The following is a 12054-nucleotide window of genomic DNA, read 5'->3' as shown; positions in this document are numbered from 1 at the left end:
AAAAAATGTTTTAGATGTAGTACATAATTAATGCATATTAATATTTTTATGGTGTTCCGGTATGAAATTATTGAAGATAAATAAGGATGAAAAATAATTCAACTAATTGGAACTTTTTTGCAATTTATAAAAATAACAAAAATCATCAAAATTTTCAATAAAATATTTTTCTTCAACAAATTATTTTGCTGCTACCAAAACAGAGCCTAAATTTTAAAATGAAACCCCAAATATCTGAGCCTATTGTCGTGATTGAAAATTTATTATTGCAGGTATTTATATCCTCTAAACAATTATGGCACTGTCAGAAAAATCCTTGGAACCCACAGATTAGGGCATAATATGAAGTCCTTTTCCAAGAAAGAGGAGGAAAATGGAATTTAGAACTCTCAAGGGGCTGCAAAGGTTTCGTTTCGAAACGGAGGCAGCATTTGCGTGTTAGCTCGGGTTCGTTTCGCGCCTGCTTGCATCCTTTTACAGGTTGTTTTGGTGGTGTTCCTTTGCTCTGCTTCTCTCCAGATCTTTTATTTAACAAAGGGCTCTGCTTTTTCTGCTCTGCATGTCCACCCATTAACACGGTCTTTTTTTTTTTCTTCTCTCTCTCTCAGTTTGACCCGCTCGTCAAGGCCTTCTCTCTCTCTCATGGAATTCTCTGCTACCATCGCCATGAAAGCTTCTTCTTCGTCTTCATCTTTTTTCTCTATCTCCCAAACCCAGATTTCTAACCCAAAATCACTTCTTTTCAACTTCCATAAAACACCCAGAACCAATAAAAAATCCTTATATAAGTCTCTCAAAAGTATCCAATCTCCACCTCCTGGTTCACCTCCTTCAAAGCCCATTTCTTTTGCCTGCTCTGCTGTCACCCTGTCTCCCTCACAGACCGCTCATCTCCCTCCACGTAAACTCTCCAGCCTTCTCTCCGAATTCCAATCCCTTTTAGAGCCTCTCGACCGTGTCAAGCGTCTCCTTCACTATGCTTCTCTCCTCCCTACTCTCCCAGCTTCTTCTCGCACCGACTCGAACCGGGTCATGGGCTGCACGGCCCGAGTTTGGCTCGAAGTCCAGATGGACTCTGAGGGGAAGATGAGATTTTGGGCCGACAGCGATTCGGAGATCACGAAAGGATTCTGCGCCTGTTTGGTTTCGGTTCTTGATGGGGCGGCGCCAGAGGAAGTGCTGGGATTGAAAACAGAGGACTTGGCGGCGCTTAACGTGGGACTGCCTGGTGGGGCAAGGTCTCGTGTGAACACGTGGCATAATGTGTTGGTTAGTATGCAGAAGCGAACCAGGTCCTTGGTTTCTGAAAAGGAAGGGAAGGCCCCTTTTGAACCGTTTCCTTCGTTGGTGATCACGGCTGAGGGTGTTCAGCCAAAAGGAAGCTATGCCGAGGCTCAGGTTAGTTCTTTACTGATTTTCGCACCCCCGTTTTTTTTTATTTTTTCATTTGGGTGATACTATTATCTTTTCAGGATTTTATTTTCCTGGTGGTATTAAGATCCTAAGTTTTAATTCTAGTTGAATTGCAGGCAAGATATTTGTTCCCTGATGAGTTAAAGGTGAAAGAACTTGTCAATGTTCTGAAAGAGAAGAAAATTGGTGTCGTTGCTCACTTTTACATGGATCCTGAAGTGCAAGGCATCTTAACTGCTGCTCAGAAGGATTGGCCTTACATCCATATATCTGACTCGTTAGTCATGGCAGATACAGCTGTCAAGATGGCAAAAGCTGGATGTAAATTCATAACCGTTTTGGGTGTAGATTTTATGTCAGAAAATGTGCGTGCGATTCTTGATCAAGCTGGCTTTGGAGAGGTATACTATTTCTTTTACTCTTTCTCTTCTCGTTTACTTTTCATTTTTTTTAAGAATTAAATGCAAAGTACTTATAAGAGAAGATAATAACTTGTAAAACTAGAAGAGCATGAATTAAACACTAGGATGGTCATATGATAGGGAAGTTATGTGGAGAAAGTTTTCTAATGAGAATTAATCTATAGATATTTAAACTTTACAGCTGGGAGTATTCTCTTGTTTTGGACCTAAATAGTTCAATTTAAAGCTGTATGATCTAAAATTTTATGATACGCACTAAATGCAAGACAAAAAATTGAAGTATGGTACTGTTGTTTTTTTTTGGCACATGGCATGCTTTATCTGGCATTAAGCTGAATGTATCCTGTTTTCAGCTCAGAAGCACTAATGCTGTTCATGGATTTGTTTCTTTGTATAATGTAATTGCAGGTTGGTGTCTACAGGATGTCAAATGAACGCATAGGTTGTTCTTTGGCTGATGCTGCTGCTACGCCTGATTATATGAACTATCTCAAGGCAGCTTCTAACTCACTTCCTTCTTTGCACGTTATTTACATTAATACTTCACTAGAAACAAAAGCTTATGCTCATGAGCTTGTACCTACAATCACTTGTACTTCTTCAAATGTTGTGCAAACCATTCTGCAGGTGGGTAGTATTCCGAGCATCATTTTCTTTTCTGCTGCTTCCTCATAGTGCTTTAATTTCAGTCTTAAGGTATCTGTTCTTAGTTCACCTCTCTTGGTTTCCACAGGCTTTTACTCAAATCCCAGACTTAAACATATGGTATGGGCCCGATTCCTATATGGGTGCTAATATAAAAGAGTTGTTCGAGCAGATGACTTTGATGTCTGATGAGGAAATTGCTGAATTATACCCAGAACATAATAGAGACTCAATTAAATCACTGCTACCTCACCTGCACTATTATGAGGTATATTATTCTTTAGTCTTTTGGGAACTGAGATGAATTAGAGTTTGTTTCTATGGTGAGTCACACAGTGTACCATGTATGTCTGAGTATCAACTTTGGTGATGATGTTATGTCTTTATGCATCTATAGCAGCCTGGTTTTTGCATTTCGGTTGTTGTTAATTTTATTTATCACAATTTAAGATTGCAAGGAACCTGTCTTTTTTTTTAAAAAAAAAAAGAAAACTTTTTGGTCATTTTTGTTTTGAAGCATGTGGGGATTCATCTGATTGTTGGCACCATTTATAAATAGTTTATTGCAATATTTTAAGTAGGTAATAAACATAGGAATTACCTGAACAATGAATGAAGCATTTGAATCCATTTATTTCTATGAATTTATCTACAAGCTGAAATATGCTTGGCAATAGTTTATCTTATGACATGGCTACTATTATCAACAAACCTGTCTCAATATTCCTTAACCACATGTGATTTGCATTTCTCTGACACTTTCTGATCAGCAGGCAGAGTTTATACTATAGCAATCATATTAGGATTCAGGAATTATTTTACTTTCCTAATTTTCCCTTCTTTTAGGTTTCGCTCAGACTTCCATCTTGGTTTTTTTGTCATTGCAATCAAACATGAATTTCATGGAATATCTATCTCTCTGCCTTATCAAATATATGGCACTGCATATCAAGTCCAAGCAGTTGCATCATGAAACATGCAAAATGGAAGAAGTATGATTGCCAGAGACATTTTGGTGAAATGCACTGGAAGGGGGAATGTACATCCTTCTGCCTTGGTGTACTTATCTTGAGCTGTGTATTTGGCCCTGAAAACTTATATCGTAGTTTGTTGCTTTGGGTAAAACTGTTTCTCTGTTATTTCTGCATTTATGTATAATTGCTGCAACACTTCTGCTGAGATCTTTGCATAGCTGTCTCTCCTATCTTTTATTACTGTATTTTCCCTTTATCATATCTTGCATTTGCAGCTTTGGAGGTACAACCACTTAGCTTTTTATTGCTGACTTAGTGACATTTTTCCATCAGGATGGAACATGTATTGTTCATCACCTTTTTGGACGTGAGGTTGTAGAGAAGATAAATGAAATGTACTGTGATGCATTTCTAACAGCACATTTTGAGGTTCCTGGAGAAATGTTCTCTTTGGCAATGGAAGCCAAGAGAAGAGGAATGGGTGTTGTAGGCTCCACTCAAAACATATTGGATTTTATAAAACAAAGGGTTCAGGAGGCATTAGATAGAAATGTTGATGACCACCTCCAATTTGTCTTGGGTACAGAATCGGGAATGGTGACTGCAATTGTTGCAGCTGTTCGCAGTTTGTTAGATTCTTCAAAGTCAACTTCTACAGCAAAAATCAATGTTGAAATTGTCTTTCCAGTCTCATCTGATTCAATGACAAAAACATCTACGAGCTCATCCCCTGTTCTTGAATCAGTTAAAATGGGTGATGTTATACTCCCTGTTGTACCTGGAGTTGCAAGTGGGGAGGGATGTTCTATTCATGGCGGTTGTGCATCTTGTCCGTACATGAAGGTTAGCATGTTCTTATATATGTTAGCACAGTCCTTTATAAATTTCATTTGCTGATTATTGTCTTCTCAATCAATTTAGGCTGCCTGCTGATGTCTTGAACTGTATGCACACTTTCTGAAGTTGCATGGTAATTATAGGATGTACAATTTGTTCAGTAATTGAAAAGAACAGTGTGAAAGTGAAATTCGGTAAAGCAGTAGTTTTTTCTCATGTCTAACATTCGGATCAAACTGGAAAAGTTATGAAATAATGTTTCTGAAGTTAAGATTTAGTTATAGTCAGACCAAAATGCATCAGGTACTTCAGCTGCTAGCAGCTACTATGAGGTTGTAGGATCATTGGGAAATCCTTAAGTATGCTAATTTTGGGAACATAAATTTGAGAAACTGGATTTTATTTTGTTTGTTACATAAATTGTAAGGATGAATGCGGCTATTATATGTGAACTAGTTAAAATTTGATTCACTTATGTATTTAAGAGAGTTTAAGAAGATAAATATCAAATTACCATTTCATTTAGGTATTTGAAATTCACCACTGAATAGAGATTTAGCAAATTTATGAATTTGAAAATATAGTGATGTTTTTATGAGTTCTATCTGTCACAAAATTTATACTAAATATGAAATCCATATCACATCTTCCAAATTCAAGTTCCCAAATACAACTTAAATTAGTAATCTTGATTCTTGGTGTTTAGTATTGTGTTTGATTTGCTCAGCATTGTTCTATGCTTTTGCCTAACTAATCGTGATATCATGATCTTGTTTTATCACATGCTTGAGTTGTCTAGAATGACCGGTTCATCTGATCTGTTTTTAATTAATTTGTCCATGTTCCATAGAGAAGCCACTATTTTGCTATTGGTTATGGTAAAAAGTAGTAAACCTTGATATGTTAATGTGGTAGCATAATTTTTGTTACCTATTCTCTGTCTGAAATGTTTATTACTTTATCAATTGAATTTATTTTTTTAATAACGGATGAGGGGTTTAGATTTTGGTTGCTCTCGTAATGCCTTACCTTGGTGTGACATGGCACCTATGCTGACCATTTAATGTCTTCAAATTCTGTTTAATTCCCCCAGGCTTGTGTATTAATGTTTTTAATCCTTTTTTTTTTTTAAATAAACAAGTTAGGCTTCTCATATTTGATTAACTCTCATCTGCCAGATGAATTCTCTTACCTCACTCCTAAAAATTTGCCACCAATTGCCTGATGAGAGAGATATCCTTGAGGCATATGAAGCTGAACGGTTCAAGTTGCAAACCCCTCAAGGAAAAAATATTGCAGATGTTGGATGTGAGCCTATATTGCATATGAGACACTTTCAGGTTAGTATTCTCTTTCTTTTTTTTGATTATTGAAGAAGCGGGAATAATTTGTTACATGAAAGAAGTGTGCAAATGCAACAGAAGGATGGAACTTCAATCTTCTGGGTTTTCTTTTTTTGAGATTCGGTGATTCTTATTTTGCAGGCCAAGAAAGAATTGCCAGAGAAGCTTGTCTACCAGGTTCTTGGTCCACATGGTAATGGAAAGTCACTGTCTATAAGCTGAGCCGGTCCAGGAATGCAAGCTGGTTTTGGTCTAAACGTGTTTTCCTCCAAGCAGATTTGGTTTGGATAGGGATATTGCTCCATCAGAGAGTCTTCACAGCCCCCTCTCTCTCACTGTCCTCCAAGTTGCTAATTATAATAGTCAATGTAGGTCAGTGCTAGTTTTATAGGAAATCAAAGTGGATTCAGTCCTGATTTGTTTTATAGACATTGTATAGCTATTGGTTCTACAGGGAAGAAATCATCTTCAAGAAGACTTGAATTCTTAAGAATAGCGTACACCACGACAATTCCAATTCTATTTCTATACAAGAAAGTAACCCTCCAGTTTAGTTTTCTCCAACTCACTTTTTGGTTGTAAACGAAAATGTCCACCGCCATTTCCATCTGAAAAAACTACATAAAATCATTCTTGAACTTGGATGTATCCTTCAAATGGCACATGGGGCCTATGATTACCCCTTTTTCTCTTCTTTTCCTTTGACTGATAACCTCTTCCCTTGGCTTGCTTTCCTTTTCTCACTCTCCAAGCCAATCCAAGCATCTAAAGTTTCTGTTATGATTTCAGCTTCGAATTTTCTAGTTGGTTTTCCGCACTTCCAAGTTCCTTCATAAAAGAAACATTGCTTCATCATTATTACAATTGCAGCATCATTCTCAATTTTATAATTTTTAATCATAACAAAAACTTGTTGCTATATAATAAAGAAAAAAATTGGTATAATACTTAAAAAAATTCTTCATCTATTTAAAAATTTTTAATTTTTTTTTATTTTTTATTACGTTTAATTATATTTATGTATTTTTATTTTCAAGATCTTTTTTAAGTATTATAGCTATAAAATATTAATATAATACGATTTTACTTATACTACATGCTTCAAATTTTCATTATATTGAAGAAAAAATTATTCCTATTTTTGTTAATGATATACATTTTTTCTTTGTGATATTTTTAACTATATACCTTTAAGCTATTGTAAAATTAAAAAATATGTTTTTTTAACTTAAATAGTAGTTTATAAAATATCAACTATTTTCTCAATTAAGCTTTTTACTCTTCAATGTGTGCAAATGAGTTCTTAAACTTTGATTTATATCCAAATAAATCCTTAACCCTAACCAATAATCTTAATGAAAAATTAATTATCATTAAAGTTGAAATTTTATATTTACATGATATATGATTTGGGTAACTTGTATGATCGCGTATTTTCTGTATAAATTATGCCAATCAATTAAATTATATGTCATGTGGGTATAAAATGTTTTTTTATATAAGATATAATAGTTAATTTTTCATTAAAATTAAAAACTCGTTGAATACAAATCAAAATTTAAAAATTAATTTGAATACAATAAAAGACAAGAGATTTAGTCCAAAAAATAATAGACCTTTTATTATTATTATTATTATTATTATTATTCTTTTATAGACTTGCGCTAACTTGATTTTGTTAGCAAGACAAAGAAAAACCACAAGTTCTGTTGTTTCTTTGTGAACGATCTTAGAGAGCTGCCTAAAAGTCTAAGGAAAATCTGTGTTCAATTATAGTTGTTGACTGTACGCATAGAAGACTGATGATAAAACTTTTTAAATTATTTTTATTATCTGATACTAATATATATATATATATATATATATATATATCTATATATAGTCAATTACTTTGGCAAATACGTATTAATCCCTTCTTAATACAACAAATATATTTAAAACTGAAGACAGGATTTGGAAAAGGCTAATAAATAAACCTTGGTTAATATATGTCCTGCAGATGATTGAAAGCCTGTAAAATTCATCACCAATATTATTTTTTATTCCGTATTCTGACAGCAATTTGTGTCTTATGTCTTATCCACGTATTTCTTCATTATTGGAAAGCGGAAAAGTACTTCACACCCCACGTCAAAAACCCTCTCCAATCCAAATCCATCACTTCTCAGATTTTCAGTCACAGTCTACGGACATCTGTTGGAGGTTTCGTTTCTCCACAGAATTGTAACGAAAACAAGGTACGTCCTTAAGAACTCCCTGCAGTCTCTCCCTTCTTTCTTTTTGTTGCATATTGTTTGATCTGCTGTTGAATCATAGCTTTGTTTTAGAGTTTTATTTTTACGGTTTGTGGGCTTTTGATACTTAGCTTGATATCTCTTTGGTCCTCTCTTGACATCCGGAATAACGGCTGCACATGTTTCACGTTTCGCTTGTTTTTCTCAGCCGATCTGGGAAACCAATATTTTCTTGTTTAAGAAGCCAGAGAGAGGAGTCTGTTAACTGTTGAATTATTTTCCCAATCTTTGTCTCGTATGTAGGATTTTCTGTTAGTTTTGATCTGGGATTTTGAGGTCTGGTATGAACTCAATCGGGTGGAGTTGTTGACTTGTTTCGACGAATCATAGTACTGTACGATGTTAATTTTTACTCGTAGAATCTGCCCCGCATTAAAATTCCCACCTCCCCTAAACATTCACCCACCAAACTGACACAAAGGTAGAAACTAGTTACTTCTGTGAATGATAAGCTTCCTGCTTGGTTTATTAAACAACCTAGGCACAATGTCGCAAGTCCTTGACTGAAAACCCGCTGGACTTCCACAAAAAAGAAAAATTTACCCAAAAAAACAAACGGTGGAGTGGTGGAAGTGGCAATGGATTCCTCTGAGCATAGGCCATATGTTCTGCTTTAAAAAATCATATGCAAATTAATAATTTAAGATCCTGCAGTGTGCCATCATTTAACACCGAGCTTCTCATCTTAACTGGTGGTTCATTCACGCTCCTGCCTAGTTATTCTTCCGCTCTCTATATCAATCCACTCTTCATGAATTGGCAAGTTTACTGCTAAATGTGAAAGACACTGGAGATTTTCATTTTTCTAAACAGGGTGAGAATTGTTCATAAATAAGTGGTGGAATGAGTAAGGAACTAGGGACCATGATGCTGATTAGCGTGAAAATTCACAGGATAATTATTTAGAAGATAACCTAGAAGATGATGCAAAGCTATATAGGAACAAATCTTGAGGCAGAGAACCTTAGTGCTTATGTTTTAGGCTTTAGCATAGTAACATATTTAATTTAGACATGTATGTTAACATAAAGTGTAGCAATGCTGAACATAAGAAAGTATATATTAAAAAAAAGGTGAACCGATTTTTGGTTTTATTCACTTGCCAAAATGGAAGAAACATATATATGGCATCACAATCAGTTAAGGGAAAGGTAGTTGGAGAATTGCGAATGTATGGAGTAAATCTTGAGAAGAATTGGAGGCATACCCTTAGTTCGGGGTGATTTGTTCAGTCTGTGGTATACGAGACTAGGATATAGATCAAGCCTTCTTCAAATGCTCATAGTTATATACTTCTAGTCATGGCTGGCAAATTATGCTTGGAAATAATTTGCAATTTGCATAAGTTAGAATCTAGAAGGTTGAACTTGAGGAAGATTTAGAAATTTTCTCAAGCGTGACATTCTTATGAGTTTTCTTGAGATTGGCCATGTATAGACCATGCTCAATGCCTATAGCTACTTCCTTGTGTCTCTACTTGTGGGATTTTGATGTTCATATGCACCTACATAAGCCTTGTTTTGTTGAATGGTTAGATTAATTAGTCTCCAAGACTTTTCCTCCATTTGTCACCAAAAGCATTTATGCTAAATAAATCCACCCTTTTAGTTGGAGCCTTTGTTGTTGCCATTTGTTCTATCGAGAGTCGTATTCTGCTACAATTGACTGAAGAAATCCAAAAGCATATGCCCAATTAGGTGCTTTGGCTGTAGTAAACCATTGTTACAGTGCGGTGTGGTAGGTTATTCTTTTAATTTTGAACATGTGCAATGAAGTTTCTGGGATGGCCAAGTGAGAACCCAAAACTGCTTCACTTAAAAATGGTTGATGAGTTTGTTTCCTATTTACATTGCTTTAGCTTTTGACAGATGGCTGTGGATTGGATAAGAATTCTCTTGTTTACTGGGTCCATTTTTGTATCACTGGTTTAATAACACGCATTACGGCTATCAAGCATAGTTCTTTTCTTTTGACATTTTTTTTCTTTATTTCCTAAAGAATCCATTTCATTACTCAATTTAACTCTGACTGAATTCTTCGGCCTCGGAAAAACTGCATAATTAATCATTGATTTTCTAATTTTATGGGATTAAGGAGTGAATTCCACATGGGTTCTGCAAATAGATTAACAAATGGGCAAGGCAGACATCCTCTATTTTCCTTTGGCGTTATCTCTGATGTCCAGTATGCTGATATCCCTGATGGCTGCTCATTCATTGGGGTTCCTCGCTATTATCGACATAGTATGCTTGTTTTGCAAAGGGCAGTCAAGAGCTGGAACAACCTCAAGAATCTTAATTTTGCTATTAATTTTGGAGATATAGTTGATGGCCGTTGTCCCAAGGATCAATCTGTAAATGCTGTGAATAAAGTAGTCGGTGAGTTTGAAAAATTTAATGGTCCCTTGTATCACATTATTGGAAATCATTGTCTTTACAATCTCCCACGGGATAAGTTACTTCCTTTATTGAAGATCCCAAATCCTCGTGGTGGTGGTCATGGCTACTATGACTTTTCACCAACACCAGAATACAGATTTGTTGTACTGGATGGCTATGATATCAGTGCAATCGGATGGCCTCATGATCATCCAAATACATTGGAGGCCTTGGAATTCCTGAGACGAAAAAACCCGAATTCAAATAAAAACAGTCCAGAGGGACTGGAAGGCCTCGATAGAAGGTTCCTTATGTTCAACGGAGCTGTTGGAAAAGAACAAATGGAATGGCTGGATGGTGTACTTCAGGATGCAACAAACTTGAAACAGAAAGTAATTGTATGTTGTCATCTGCCTCTGGATCCAAGTGCATCAGGCCAAGAAGCGCTTCTATGGAATTACGACCAAGTAATGGATGTGATTCATCGTTACAAATGTGTGAAGGTATGCCTAGCTGGGCATGATCATGAAGGAGGACATTCAATTGATTCTCATGGAATTCACCACAGAGTGCTTGAAGCTGCCTTAGAATGTCCTCCTGGTACTTTTGCATATGGGTATATAGATGTTTATGACAATATGTTATCCCTTGTTGGCACCGACAGAATGAAAAGCACCAATATCAGTTTCCATCCTTGACAAATTTGATAGAATATCAGCTCCTGGAATGCCTTCCTATTCATTCATCAAAGATGTAGTCTATGTTATGTTAAGCACCATTGACAGGAAAATGCTTGGACCTTCAAAGGTTTCAATGTAACAAGTCGGCTTTTCTTGCAAGTAGTTTGGATGAGGAATCATTGATTTTGTATCTCAAATTACACATACTAATCATTCTTTCCTGCTGCTTGTCTAGACCTCTGGTGCGCCTTATAATACAATATTGAACAGTTTTAGTCCTGGTGTTCGCCTTTAGCAATTGAGAGGGTTGGTGTTAAGGGCTAAGAAATAGGGGAAGATCCTCTCTACTAAATTTTCGGGTTTAACATTAGTTTCCACAAAAAAAAATAAAAATTCTTACATTAAATATATATATCAATAAAATGCATATCTCCGATTGTTTATTACAATTGATAACTTTTTACTGAAGACATTTTTAAAATTTTTCCATGATTTTAGTAAAATCCAAAAATATCTTCTAACTTAGAGAATTTTTCAAGAAAACTTATTATTACAAGAAATGAAAGAAATGGCAGTTAAGGATGCAATGATGCAATATGGATTTGGTATTTTCCTTTTTTGTTTAGTTATTGTCTTAAACTTCTTTTAAGTTTTCCTTCTATAATTTCTAATTTCTGTTACTTATTATGCAATTTTTATTATTTTAAATATAGTTACGTATTTCTATATTAATGGGGTTTACACAATACATCATCTTAAATTTTACTATTTACATTTATTATGATAATCTTAAATTTATTTAAATAATTTTATAATCTATAATTAAGTAGTAAAATTAAAATTTACTGCTATTTTATATATATTATTTTTATAATTCTTTATTTGAAATTAATTGATTAGATTAAATAATATTAGGACACACAATTAAAACCTTTCCATCCTTCTGGTAGGATTTTAACTAAGTCCTTCATCTAGGAAAGTTAATTTGGAATTACGACTATTAGCAAAATTCCATCTTCAGTCCAATCCAAATAATATATTTTATATTACTATATATTTTATGCAAAG

At 34.9% G+C, this 12054-nt stretch overlaps 2 protein-coding genes across 3 annotated transcripts; both read left to right on the top strand.

Annotated features, from left to right (window-relative positions):
• Positions 224-6282, top strand: LOC18604978 (quinolinate synthase, chloroplastic). Of its 2 annotated transcripts, XM_007037710.2 has the most exons (8): positions 224-480; positions 609-1398; positions 1530-1814; positions 2244-2462; positions 2569-2748; positions 3788-4297; positions 5470-5631; positions 5776-6282. In XM_007037710.2, exons 2-8 carry the CDS (start codon positions 643-645, stop codon positions 5854-5856), a joined length of 2193 nt encoding a protein of 730 aa, XP_007037772.1. In that variant the 5' UTR covers positions 224-480; positions 609-642; the 3' UTR covers positions 5857-6282. The 2 variants fall into 2 exon arrangements, with proteins under 2 accessions (XP_007037772.1, XP_017973588.1); XM_018118099.1 differs by having other exon boundaries at positions 224-1398.
• LOC18604977 (manganese-dependent ADP-ribose/CDP-alcohol diphosphatase) lies at positions 7668-11265 on the top strand. The gene is made up of 2 exons (XM_007037709.2): positions 7668-7871; positions 10023-11265. The coding sequence occupies exon 2, from the start codon at positions 10036-10038 to the stop codon at positions 11002-11004; it is 969 nt and encodes a 322-aa protein (XP_007037771.2). The 5' UTR covers positions 7668-7871; positions 10023-10035; the 3' UTR covers positions 11005-11265.

This window comes from Theobroma cacao, chromosome 3, assembly GCF_000208745.1.
Source record: "Theobroma cacao cultivar B97-61/B2 chromosome 3, Criollo_cocoa_genome_V2, whole genome shotgun sequence".
NCBI lineage: Eukaryota > Viridiplantae > Streptophyta > Magnoliopsida > Malvales > Malvaceae > Theobroma > Theobroma cacao.
The sequence above is the reverse complement of the archived record's forward strand: the minus strand, read 5'-3'. Positions and strand labels throughout refer to the sequence as shown.